Source organism: Dermochelys coriacea, chromosome 4 (assembly GCF_009764565.3).
Source record: "Dermochelys coriacea isolate rDerCor1 chromosome 4, rDerCor1.pri.v4, whole genome shotgun sequence".
Classification (NCBI taxonomy): Eukaryota; Metazoa; Chordata; order Testudines; family Dermochelyidae; genus Dermochelys; species Dermochelys coriacea.
This window is the reverse complement of record NC_050071.1, coordinates 45951708-45964603: the sequence shown is the minus strand read 5'-3', so window position 1 is coordinate 45964603 and position 12896 is coordinate 45951708. Positions and strand designations below refer to the sequence as shown.

The window sequence follows — 12896 nt, the reverse complement described above, 5'->3', positions numbered from 1 at the left end:
ATCAGAGTGCTCATACTTTCACAAAGAAGTGTGTTAGATGAAAGACTACTGAATATCTGGTCCAAAAAAATGTGGTTTTTTACCTACAAGATTGGTAGCTAACCATCTGTAGTGTAAAAAATTGGGTGGTGATCCCCGTTTCAAATATCTTGGTGCAGAGAGGTTTCTTTGAGCTGGTATGTGGTAATGCTGTACCGGCATTTATCTGGCAGCATTACCAGTTTTTGAAGAATCTAATCTTTCACTTTAAAATTAAGTTTCTTGCTGTTATGTTTGTGAAGAGAACCATGTGAATCTGAACTGATGTCACTGCTATGTCTTCAGATTGACAGAAATGAGATCTGAGTGGTGTGAACAAGCCCATGATTTAAGTATGAATGTTTTATTGCTGATCTAGTTAACAGAAACATCCAGCAATTTTTGGGACTGTAGGCAGATATTGGGTAGAGTAGTTCTATCACATTTTCCCCTCTCCATTCTTGGTGCCTGAGAAAGGGCATATATTTGTAACAATGTACAGAAAAAACTTTATCCAGCACAATGATGATGGTGGTGGTGGTGAGAGCAGGGTTTGCTGGTTAATCAAATATTCCGGTTAACTGTATTACCAATGGAATACCAATTTTTAAAGTATTAGAATACAATAAAATGAATAAAGTATAAAATACAGTAGTACAATATATGGGTATTCACCAATCCAGGAGTAGTACTGTACTGCAGAGTGGTTAGTTTCTGGAAGCACTTAGGTATAAACAGGTCAAGTTTTCTATACAGTAGGTTATTTTATGACACTACATATCCCTATGGGCAGCGCATAGCAAACACCCATATCACTAAAAATATACTTAACACTAAAACTACTGAACATAATTTAATCTTTTTAATTCAGAAGGCACTTCAGGAACGTACAGTGCCTCAGGGTCATCATTATCAACATCAATTATCGTTGTAGATGTAGAACGGGGTGGGCAAACTTTTTGGACCGAGGGTCACATCTGGGTGGGGAAATTTGTATGCAGTGCCGGGGGGTGGGTGTGGGGTGCACGAACGGGCTCAGGGCAAGGGATTGGGGCAGAGGAGTGGCGCAGACTGTGGGAGGGAGCTCAGGGCAGGGAGTTGGGGTGTGAGATACGGGCAGGGAGTTGAGGTGCAGGGAGGGGGCTTAGGGCAGGGAGTTGAGGTGCAGGCAAGGGGTTTAGGATAGGGAGTTGAGGGGGCGGGCTCCGGCTGTGCTGCTTACCCAAAGTGGCACCAGGGTGGCAGCAGCATGGTCCAGGGCAGGCTCCCTGCTTGCCTTCGCTGGCCCCATGCCACTCCGGTAAGGAGCCAGAACCAGGTCCCTGTATGGCCCCTGAGGGGGTGGGGGCATAGGGCTCCATGTGCTGCCCTGGATGTGCCTCCAGTTACCTCCCCCGAAGCTCCCATTGGCCGTGGTTCCCTGTTCCTGGCCAATGGGAGCTGCAGAGGGCGGTGCCTGGAGGCAAAGGCAATGCCCTCTGCACCCCCGGCTGCAGGGATGTGATGCTGGCTGCTTCTGAGAGTGGCGCGGGGCCTGCGGCACCATGGGGGACAATCCCCCGGATCCAGCCTGTAGTTTGCCCACCCCTGATGTAGGAGATGGGGCTGAATCTGTAATGACCCTATGACACACCCTGGAACTGCTTTTTTTTTTTTTAAATAAATCCCTGATATCTGTTTGCTTGCTTGTCTTCTGCCTCTTTTGCATAAAAGTATAGTGCAGAATGTGCAACTGCTTAACCTCCTGGGCAGTATACTAGTCTTGGTTACTAGACTGAATATTTGCATTGGAAGATATCAGAAATGCCGCTTAACAGAGCTTTCTGGTTGATAAAGGGCCAGATAACACAGCTTTTACTGTAATATTGTATAGTACTTGCTGATAACATGCATCTATGATCCTGTTAATACGTTAAGAGCTCAGAATGAGCATAATGAGTGCATATAGGTACCTCAGAAGAGGGGAGAAGCTGGCCATTCTGGTTTATACATCTTAAAAAAATGTTTGTATTTTACATATGACAGTACACTATTAGATAAGATCTTTAGTATACCACATAGCTATACTATACAAAGTAATGTCACAGTTAGCTTCCATTAAAAATAAATATATTGAAGAACTAACTTTTTACATTTTGGTTTGTAGGGGTTTTTTTTTTTTTTTGCTTTCTTCACATTAGAGTTGGTGCTTCAAACTAGTATGTAACTGTTTTTTAGTTTCTACATCTAACAATTCCCAAAGGTTACGGTGTGCTTGAGGAACCTGGCCACCTAACTTTAAACAAATTGCCATCAAAGTTTTTGTATAACTATGTAATCATGCAACATTTGGGTTACTTCTCTATGTATGTAAAGGAAACTTGTGCAATTTTTTTTATTGACATGAGGCAAAAAGTTTTAAAAGTGTAATGAATTAAGAAATTCTGGAAAGCTATTTACCAACCTTAACAGGAAATCATATCTATCAGAGTCGCACTTGCTTTCCATATAGTAACCCTCTATTTGATAAGTTTGAAGTTTCATTAGCACAGTTGTGTGTTTCCTTGGGTCATCTAATGGACTAAGCAGTAATTACCTGCACTGCTACGCTGGAGACTGATTCAGCTGCATTCATGCAAGTGTGGCAGCTAGCTTTCTGGAGGGAAAAGGTTATGTCTGTTCCAGTCAAACTCCAGATTGGGTAACTGTTTGCCTGTCTAAAATTCCTTTTATGTTCAGTTGGATAAACTATTAAAAGTAGAGGCGAGATGTTTGACTGTTGGTCTGTTAGTATGAAATAGGTAGGGAGACTAACTTGCCTGGTAATCTCCACAGAAATAACAAAAGGGTCAGAGGCAGGCAACTACAGTCTTCAAGCATACTTATAAAAGCTAAAATTAAACTGGCAGTTGAAAACGTATTTTTCTTTTGGAAAAGTAACTGGCATTGTTCTCAACTCAGTTTTAATCACAAACTTTTAGATTTGCTTTTAGAAATAAGATCAGTAGATAAGCATCCATGACTGGGAATAAATAGCTGTGACTGGAAAAAAAAATTTAAGACACTACTGCAGTGTTTGAAACCCAAATGTGGCAGAATGGAGAATCTGAAAATAAAATGGACTTCCATCAAGTTTCATTACTCTGCGTGAGAAATAAAAAGTAAACAATACAAATGATAAAGTAAACTTGATTAGAAAACTAAACTTTAATATAGGTAAGAATATTTTTTTAAAATAAACAGTTGTACGCCCCTTTAAAAACAGATATGCTTTGACGCTGACTCCACTTTGCAGTAAGCAGGTTATTAGCGTTTTAGGACTAAATGGTTAACTAATTTACACCGTCAACATTGTACATCTTGCAGTACAGACCTTCATTACAGAATAACTTGGAATCAGACCAGGGTAATTGCTTCATTTCCCATTTTATTGTGTTAGGGTCAACTTTATAAGAACACTTGGAGTTTGATGGTTCATAAAGCATTTCTTTCAAAGAATTGTGTGACAGGGTTGGACCAATATCCTGGTTTTACATTAAAAAGCTGTTCCTCCACCCTTGGTATCACAGTTGAGTTCAATGACCTAACATCAGGGAACTTAAGTTTATAATGGATTTCCATTTTAAGATGTTGCCAGAACTTGAAGTAATAGGGCCGAGTCAAACTTAAATGGTCTCTCTTTGTATGTATGTAGTACTTGCTAGTAGAAAAGTTTTTCCTTTCTCATTCTGTTTTCCTGTACCTTTGCCCTCAGCCTGCAGAAGCACTTGAAATGACTCTCTCATAAGATGAGTTTGACTTCTGATTTGGTCTTGTCAGATACCCATGTAAAAGATTTATTTTTCCTGCTTTTGCTTCTCTTGTCAGCCTTCCCTGTCCATCTCATAGTGATGCCCAGGGTGGAGCTGCAGTGCCACTAAATGCTTCAACATTACAATACTGCTGTTCCCAACAACTTCTCCAGAAATATGGGATGACGTAAAGTCTTGTTTTCCCTGCTGTTTCTGCCACATGCATCTTACTCAAGGGTTGAGGTCAATCACTGTAAATAAACTTGGAAAATATCAATTTTGTTTTCTATTTTCAGAGGGTCCATATGGAATATTTGCTGGCAGAGATGCCTCCAGGGGACTAGCAACTTTCTGTCTAGATAAAGATGCACTCAGAGATGAATATGATGACCTATCGGACTTAAATGCTGTACAAATGGAAAGTGTTAGAGAATGGGAAATGCAATTTAAAGGTAACTTTTTAAACTAGCAAATCAATTGTTTACTTATTGTACTGAATCTGACAAATGGATGGGGGCTTTTTAAAAGAGGTTTCTTGCTCACTGTACAGAAGTTGTGGCAATATTTTTATCTTCTTGGAAAAGGAATTCTTTTAGCTTTAGAAGGAATTTTAATAGTGGCGATGTATGTATTTAATTACTTTTGTTTTTATAAATAGCTAAATAGAAAATGTCCATGTTTCAGACTTGATGTCACTCCACTGACATAACAGCTCTAGGAGTGACTGACTAATAGAATATGGCACCTTAATCAGAAGATGTTCAGTGTAGATTCCATTTAATCTCTCGTTTTGGGTGTAGTACTGATCTGTTTTGTCTTATGTTGCATTATTTTCATCAGGAGCTTAAAGTCAAAGTTTTCAAACCGCACTAAAATCAACAGGGTTGCAAAGGGTACAAGGATAGAATTTTCACCTAACCATTGGTAATTTGTGGGAAAGAGTGGTCAAAGAACGGACAAGTGGAAAATCCCTACAAAGATATTTCAGGGTCTGATCTTGCTGCCAGTCTTTAAAATTCCTTTGACTGCAGTGATACGGAATCAGAACCTTAGCATGAAAGGGGAAAAAAAAAAACCCTGATCTGTAATGCACATTAGTTACAGGAAAGAGATTTAGTGGAAATAGTTGAATTTGATAGTAATTGACACATCTTTTTCCAGAAAAATATGACTACGTAGGTAGACTCCTAAAACCAGGGGAAGAACCATCAGAATATACAGATGAGGAGGATATCAAGGATCACACTAAACAGGATTGAACTTTGTAAGAACCAAAGTTGGGGCCTTCAGAACTGAAACCTCTTATTCCCCCATCACAATGTCTTGCATCTTTGGGTACAGTTCATCTGCTGCAAAAAACATTCAACAGGTTTTGTACAAAGAAAATAACATACCCAGTGAAGATTTGAATACTAGGCATCATTTGTGTTGCCAAACTTTTTGTTGCAGTTTATTTGTAATGTGTGGTAAGGCTTCATTTATGAGAAGGGGCTAGGGATGTAAAAGGCTTAAAAAAAACCAAACACCCCTACTCTTTTTTTTTTTATCAGTAAGATGAAGCCTTCACATAGAGCCTGTAAGTATGGACTAAGTTTAGGAAAATGAACTCAGTTTTGTTTCACGTTTTCTCCTTCTGCATTAAAAATATTTACTCATGTATATCAATACTGAAGTCTGGGCCACTGAAACTGGTGTTAAAATGTGAGTTTCCAAATTTGTTTTGTATGGGCAGAAGTAGCCCTGGCAGAAAAACTTCAGTTTTCTTGAGACACATCTTTGTGGATTTGAAGGACATACAAGTGACCTCTCTCTCAAAAGGATTTGGCAAAACTAATTTTTTATAACTATCAGCTGAAGCCTGCCTTTTACCCTTCCCCTAAATCAAATCAATATTAATTGTGCCTTATTTCACTTAAATAGACTTGAATTGTTTTAAGGGAAAGCCCCCAATATGTGGTTTCAAAGTCACAATAAGCACCATTGAGACTGAAGTTAGAATGTTCTGTTGACTAGCAAACCTTGATGTCATTCTGTACATAGAATGGAAAAGGACTACTCAGTGTTACTGCCATATGTTAATGTACATAAACTTAATTAGCATTGTGATGGCCAAATGCATTCCCTCATGCTTCTTTTTAAATAATTAAGCCACCCTACCATGCTCCCCCACCCCCAGGAGCTGCCTAATTTGTGGGAGCCTAGCCTTCACAATGCTGTAGTGAGGGTATGTGTGTCTCTGGGTGGGTGTCTGACTGCAAGACTTGGGAGGGATTGTTTCTGCAGATACTGTAAATACAAAGTACCATTTTAATAAAGCATGTACAATACCAAATGTGCTGTCAGATTTTGTATGTAAGCTATTAGTCACTACAGTGGAATATAATGCCCAGGATTGCCATGTGCATGTAGAATAAGGGGGGGGGGGGAAACCTAGGGCATTAAATGTTTTTGCACTGCCCTTGAATAAAAACTTCTTCAATTACACCCTCAGAAGATTTATTGAGGTAAACTTTGGTTTAAAAAAAAGTGTGAACCATAGTGCATTATGGTTCAAGAATATAAACTGACACATAGCAATGAAGCATTCCAGGGAATTGGTGTAATACACACTAAGTTAACAAGACATGTCCACTGTTAATGAAATTTCTTAAATTGATCAGTTATTTCAGCTGTTTTTAATCCATTTTTTTTGTTATCCAGTCAGGGGCAAGTTGCACCACAACTAAACTCCCATTACATGTTTTTAATTTTATGAAGGCTTGTCTTGCTTTACTGATTTATGTGGCACTAGTAGACCCTATTAAGGGAGAGAGGAGTTACAAAGATGACATAATAGACTACACATTATTTGGAATAAGTAAACCCTAATCAGTTGTTACTTTACTGTGTCTAACAGAACATTATACATGAGCAGGGTCCTTTTGTCCAACATTACAGCACAACTCTAACCCATGCTAAGAGTGCATGTGAGTATGTTTAAGTCTCACTTCCCATTTTTTGTGAGATACTTGTTCTTTGTAGAAATTAGAAATCACTTTAGTCTTCCATTCCACAGTTACAACTTTTTCCCATTTCAGTCTGTTTGAAAGAAATGAGCAATTGTGTTCTGTAGGCAAGTCCTCTGATTTCAGTTAAGTATGTTGTTCTAACTACTAGTGTATTTTACACAATCAAATAGCATTCAATAGGGCTACTGCGAGGGAGCAGAGTTCATGTTAATCCAGACAACTTTCTATAGCACTCTTCAAAGACAAGAACAGTTACAAAACAAGATACTGTTAAAGCTTCTGTCTATGTCTAATACAAAAGTATTAGAGTTCATTACCAGCACAGTCCAAACCCACATCTTAAGTGCAAAAGCTAACTACAAGTCATTTGCAGAAACCTGTTGTGGTAGTGCAATCAATTTGTTTAAAATGCAAGTAAGTAGTGTGCCAAATTCCATCATACTTTATTACTCTACAATTGAGAATACATGAACCCCTTAAATTGAATTCTGCTCCTAAAAACTCCCTTAAACTCACTTGATCAGAGGCCTTAACATAAACAAACTTCAAAAGTTAGTAATTTATCATACTGAAGACAACTGCAGAATTTTTTTTAAGTTAGTGGATATTAAACACCAGTTCTATTACAGTAACTTTCATGGCTTTGATTTTTCCCCTTTTTCACTTGACTAGAGCTCTAGACTTGTCATAAGGTACATTAGCACTATTCATCTTACTTAAAAAAAACTGCATCCCTGACTTTAGACAATAAATCCATATTTACATTATAGGGAAGTCCCCTAATCAGACCTTACAAAGACTGTTCCTCTGTGTTACCTTACATGAATGAGAATCACCAGAAAAAGTTTACCTTGTATCTAGAGGAACAGGATTGTGTGGGTTTAAGTTGCATAACCCAATGCTAGGTGGATCAGACCTCTGACAGGTACCTCAAGTTTGTTTTTTAAAACCACATTGGCAATGTTTGTACAGTTTGTCATGCCAAAAAAGTCATTTGAATAAAGTTGTTAGTGGTGTACAAGAGGATCCAATAGGATGGTTTGTACTTTTCACTTACAGCATTTCATTTTGCAAATACTAATGAATCAAGCCACATTACCCCCACCATCTAGAGAAGCCTCAACTGTAGCCACCCTGGCACAGGCACACCTCCTGTGTAACAATTGCAAGTTGTCTCTGTTTTTAAAGAGCACCTACATGCTGCACATTAATTGGTCCATATAGACCCTGTCTAATTAACATTTAATGTTAACAGACTTTAGAAATCACACCCCAGTAGAGTCCATTACCCCATCATGTGGAAAACCCCATGATTTCTTGCACCAGTGCTTCAGTAGATTTGGCTCCAGGAGTGGATGCTGTAGGATGTTAGTCAGTGTTGTCTAACCCTGCACAGTGGTTAAAAACAGGTCAGCTAGTCTGTCTTGTATAGAGTACAGCTACCACTCTTGCTGTTTAACATGTTGCCTATACATAAGCAGATTGATGCGGTTTAGTTTTTTTTCCTGTTGCAGAACGTGTACAGATACTAAAACTTTTGCCTTTTTAAAAATTTACATATAGTGAACTAGATTCAATTCAGTTTTTAAAGCTGCAAGAGTTCACACTGCAATACATGGTGAATCAACAGGAGAAACATTTCAGAACTTATAAACTAAAAGTGGTAACCTAAGAACTACGTAATGGTCCCACTAGGGCAGAAAGATACCCAATTCCTGAAAGCAAAACTTAAGACTTTATATTTGTAAATAGGGGATTATACATCCTATACTATCATCAGTGGATGGTGCTCTGTTGCATTAGTGCAACTTCATGTACTTCAGTAGATATAACACAGATGTAAGAACAATTAGATCCACTCTGTTCAAACTGATTAACATTGGAAACTTCTTAAGATATCAAATTCATAGCTCTTAAAAAAAGTGTTTAGTATGTTTTTCATTGAACAACTCTAACAAACCACTGCAGGCATACAATAATTGGGAAATGTAAGAAAGAAAACATTGACATCTTGGAAACTTAACTCAGATCTCTATTTAGCCTACTGTAATTAAAGAACCTGCAGACTGCCATTTTGTGAAGTGAGTTTCCTACCTTTTGTGACAATGGCATCCATGGTGCACCGTATTATGTCATCCAGGGAGAAGAGCAGGTGGAATATGATTAAAACTGACTGAAGAATAGCAGACCCAAATGTAGCATCCACTCCAAAGCATAGTACCTTGAACCTGGGGAGGTTCATGGCAGATTTCTGCAATAGGGATGCCATTCAATGGGGCAAAAGAAACAGACATCTTGTGGAAAGAGCTATAATTCGAGTGCTTGCACATGTCCAGTCCAATGGAAGTGTGTGCCCCCATGCATGTGTCCCCCAAGCATAGTTGCCAGAATTATTTCCCCTAATGGTATCCATAGAGTCTGCTCCAGTGCCCTCTGGTGCCACGCACTCATAGCACCATTATAAAGGGTTCACTGACCCTGCATCCCCTCAGTTCCTTCTTACTGCCTGATGATTGCTGGAACAACCCTTGTTGCTTCAGGCAAATTTCCAAGTGGTTTTTCTGTTATTTCTCTTCTTTTCCAGTGTATATAGTTATAGTAGTGATGGTTGTTGGACTCCTTTGTGCTTAGGTAGCTAGGTTCGTCCACTCCTGGTGGTGGGGCATGCCTCAGTCACTGGGCTTCAAGCCCTGCACTGCCTGCAGCACATCGCATTTCAATCCCCGCAATATTGGATTGTGTGTTTTCAAGCTGCCTGTCCCACTTCTTCAATGCCTGGACTTGCATTACTTCAGACTGTTAGGTACCTCAGCATAATAGAAGTGGGATGCACCCTCCAGTTTCTGTCTACCCCACCTATCCCCCTGCACCCCATTCTTCTTCAGGGACCCTTCTCGCAAGCAACTGTTGGAAGTCGTCGTCCAATCCCTCCTTCAGGTAGGAGCCATAACAGGTTCCGTGTCACTTAAAAGGAAAGAAATTCTATTCCCATTATTTCCTAATTATGAAAGTCAAAGATGATCTCAGACCAATCCTAAAACTGCATCATCTCAACCACTATCTCAAACTAAACTCTGGATGGTCTCCCTGGCTTCCATCATTCCCTCTCTGGATCCGGGCGCTTAGTATGCTGCCCTCGATTTAAAGGATGCAAACTTCCACACAAAAATTTTCCACCAGTTCTGGTCCCTGCGAGGCAACAGCCCAGGGTCTCTTACAGACACCTTCCTGCTATCATGGGTAGATCACCTGTATTACGCTTTTCCTCCTATCCCAATGATACACAAGGTTCTAATGAAGATCAAGCAGGATTGGGCACGGGTCAGTCTCGTAGCCCTAGCACAGCCCACGCAGCATTGGTTCACAACCCTGTTAGGCCTCTCAATGGAAACCATGCTCCTGCTTCCGCTACACCCACACTTGATCTCCCAAGACCACGAGCAGCTGCTCCACCCTCTTAATCTGATGGCCTGGAAACTCTATCGCTGAATCCCGAGGAGCAAGCTTGCTCAGAGCAAGTCTGTAGAGTTCTTCTAGACAGTAGAAAACCCTCCATCAGGGCCACTTACCTTGCAAAATGGAAGTGATTCTCCCTCTAGTCCACCCAAGGTGGAGTTCTGCCCAATCCCCATTGCAATTTACATTGGAGTATCTTTTGCATCTGAAACAGGATCTGGCTATTTCTTCAGCCAAAGTCCACCTAGCAATGATATCGGCCTTCCATTCCTGGCTCGACAACCAGTCCGTCTTTTCACAGAAGATGGTCATCTGTTTTCTTAAAGGCCTGGAGAGGTTGAGAGCCTGTTTCTCCCTGGGATCTAAACCTCATCCTGTCAAAGCTTATGGGTTCCCCATTCGAGCTGCTGGCAATGTGCTCATTGATGCACCTCTCCTGGAAAGCAGCTTTCTTGGTGGTCATCACCTCAGGCAGAAGGGTTTTGGAGATCTGTGCCCTCACATTAGAGCCCCCATATACAATCTTTAAGGATAAGGTGCAGCTGTGCCCACACCTGGAATTCCTCCCAAAAGTGGTTTCGCAATTCCATTGCAGTTAAGCAATTTACCAGTTGTCTTCCCAAAGCCACTTACAAATAGGGAGGGGCAATCTCTACACTCCATGATGTTAGATGTGCCCTGGCATTTATATACAAAGAACCAAGCCATTTTGCAGATCAACCCCACTATTCACAGCAATAGCAGAGAGGATGAAAGGTCTTCACATCTCCGCTCAGAGAATCTCATCCTGGATTACATCATGAATTCATGCATGCCACAAACTGGCAGTCAAACCTGACAGCTCATTCTAAAAGATCACAGGCCTCCTAGTCTGCTCTCTTAGCACAAGTCCCATTCAGGACATCTTCAGGGCAGCAACCTGGTCTTCAGTGCACATGATCTCAATGTACTATGCCATCACCCAGCAAGCCAGAGAGAATGCCAACTTCAGCCCCACAGTCTTGCAGTCAGCTTGTTCCTGAACTCTGTGCCCACTTCCTGTGCAACTGCTTGAGAGTCACCCACATTGGAAGAGACATGTGCAAGCATTCGAAGAAGAACCAGTTACTAACCTTTCTGTAACTATTTTTTTGAGAGGTGTTGCACATGTCTATTCCAAAACCCACCTTCCTTCCCCTCTTATCGGAGTCAGAGGGTAAGAGGAAACTGAGGGGGTTGGTAAGGCTGTTTATATCAGCTCTATGAGCATGTGGCACCAGAGGCGCTGGAGCTGACCTGACAGATGTCACTCAGGGAAAAAGACCAACTGTGCTCAGGACACGTACACACCTACATTGGAATGGACACGTGCAATACATCTCGAAGAACAACAGCTACAGAAAGGTTAGCAAAAGTTTTTGCTCACAGGCTGTCGGACACTAGCAATTTGTAGCAGGACAATACAACTGGAAACCCGTTTAGACTCCGTGGACACAGGTGTACCTTTAACCATGTCCAAAACCGAAAAAAAAAAATCAAATAGCTCTAGTCCTGTCCAAACAGAAGGCTAAAGTCCTCCAAATATTCAAGGTGTGAAGGTTCTGGATGAAGTTTAGGGTGAAAAACCAGAAGATGAATAGATGATATGAAAATCTTATGTGATGTTAGGTAAGAACCCAGGATGTGGGTAGAGGAATACCTTGTCTTGAAAGAAAAGAGCCTGGAGGGTGGTGGTTAGCCATTAAAGTACTTAACTTACCAACTCTCCAACCAGAAATGATATAGCCACAAAAAAAGTGGTTTTCAGGGATAGGTGTAAAAGTGAAGACACAGCCAGAGTTTCAAAGGGAAGCTTCATCAGAGAGGTGACAATTAAGTTCAAATCCCAGGTTGGGGTGAGTTCCTTGATATTTGGAAACAGGTTAGCCCTATAATAAATCTATGAGCAAGCATGTCTGATTGCCATGAGCCTCAGCAAGTTGATATGGAGAGTAGATTGTGATCAGACCATCTGCCCTCAACAGTATGGTCCTGTAGGGGAGCTCACCATCCTAGAAGGGAGGCATCTGAAGCTATGGGATGACAGGAAATGGATAGTTGAAAGAGACTCCTCAGCAAGCCTTCTGTGGATTTTAGCACATGCTGAGGAATGGAGAGCACTTTTCAAACTGTCTCTGTTGGGGTATAAATGTCCTAAGCCAAGCCTGGAAATAGCCAAAGTGCAAGTGGGAATGTAGCACGATGAAGACAGATGCCACCATGTGACTGGGGAGCTGCAAAGGCTCAATGGGACATGTGTAATTAAATGTGTCAGAAATCTGTCTTCCAGTAGGTAAGCTCTGGATGTTGTATTTGCTGAGCAGGTAAGAGAGGACTTCTCAATGTCGAATTGAGTCCTAGCATGGTGAACAGGGCTGAAGCTCTCTTGATGGCAACCTGGACCTCAATGCAAGAGCATCCTTTAAGCAGTCAATCATTGAGGTAAGGGAAGACTATGACGCCCCAGCGATGGAGTGTGACAATTGCCATAACCTTTGCAAACATCCTGGGGACAGTAGAAAGCCTGAAGGAAAGCACTCAATACTGAAAGTGGTTTTGACTGAGGACAGATCACAGAAACCTTGCATCTTGAAGCGTCCCTTGAGGAAAAAGCTCCAGGAAAGTC

The 12896-nt window shown here is 40.9% G+C and overlaps 1 protein-coding gene across 1 annotated transcript in view; it reads left to right on the top strand.

The window, feature by feature from the left end:
• The window catches only part of PGRMC2 (progesterone receptor membrane component 2), a 28223-nt gene extending 23170 nt beyond the window's left edge, over positions 1 to 5053 (top strand). Inside the window, exons 2-3 of the mRNA XM_038399872.2 lie at positions 4085 to 4240; positions 4950 to 5053. Of these exons, the coding sequence (XP_038255800.1) occupies positions 4085 to 4240; positions 4950 to 5047 (254 nt within the window). The 3' untranslated portion in view covers positions 5048 to 5053. The remainder of the gene's footprint in view (positions 1 to 4084; positions 4241 to 4949) is intronic.
• The last annotated feature ends 7843 nt before the right edge of the window (positions 5054 to 12896 follow it).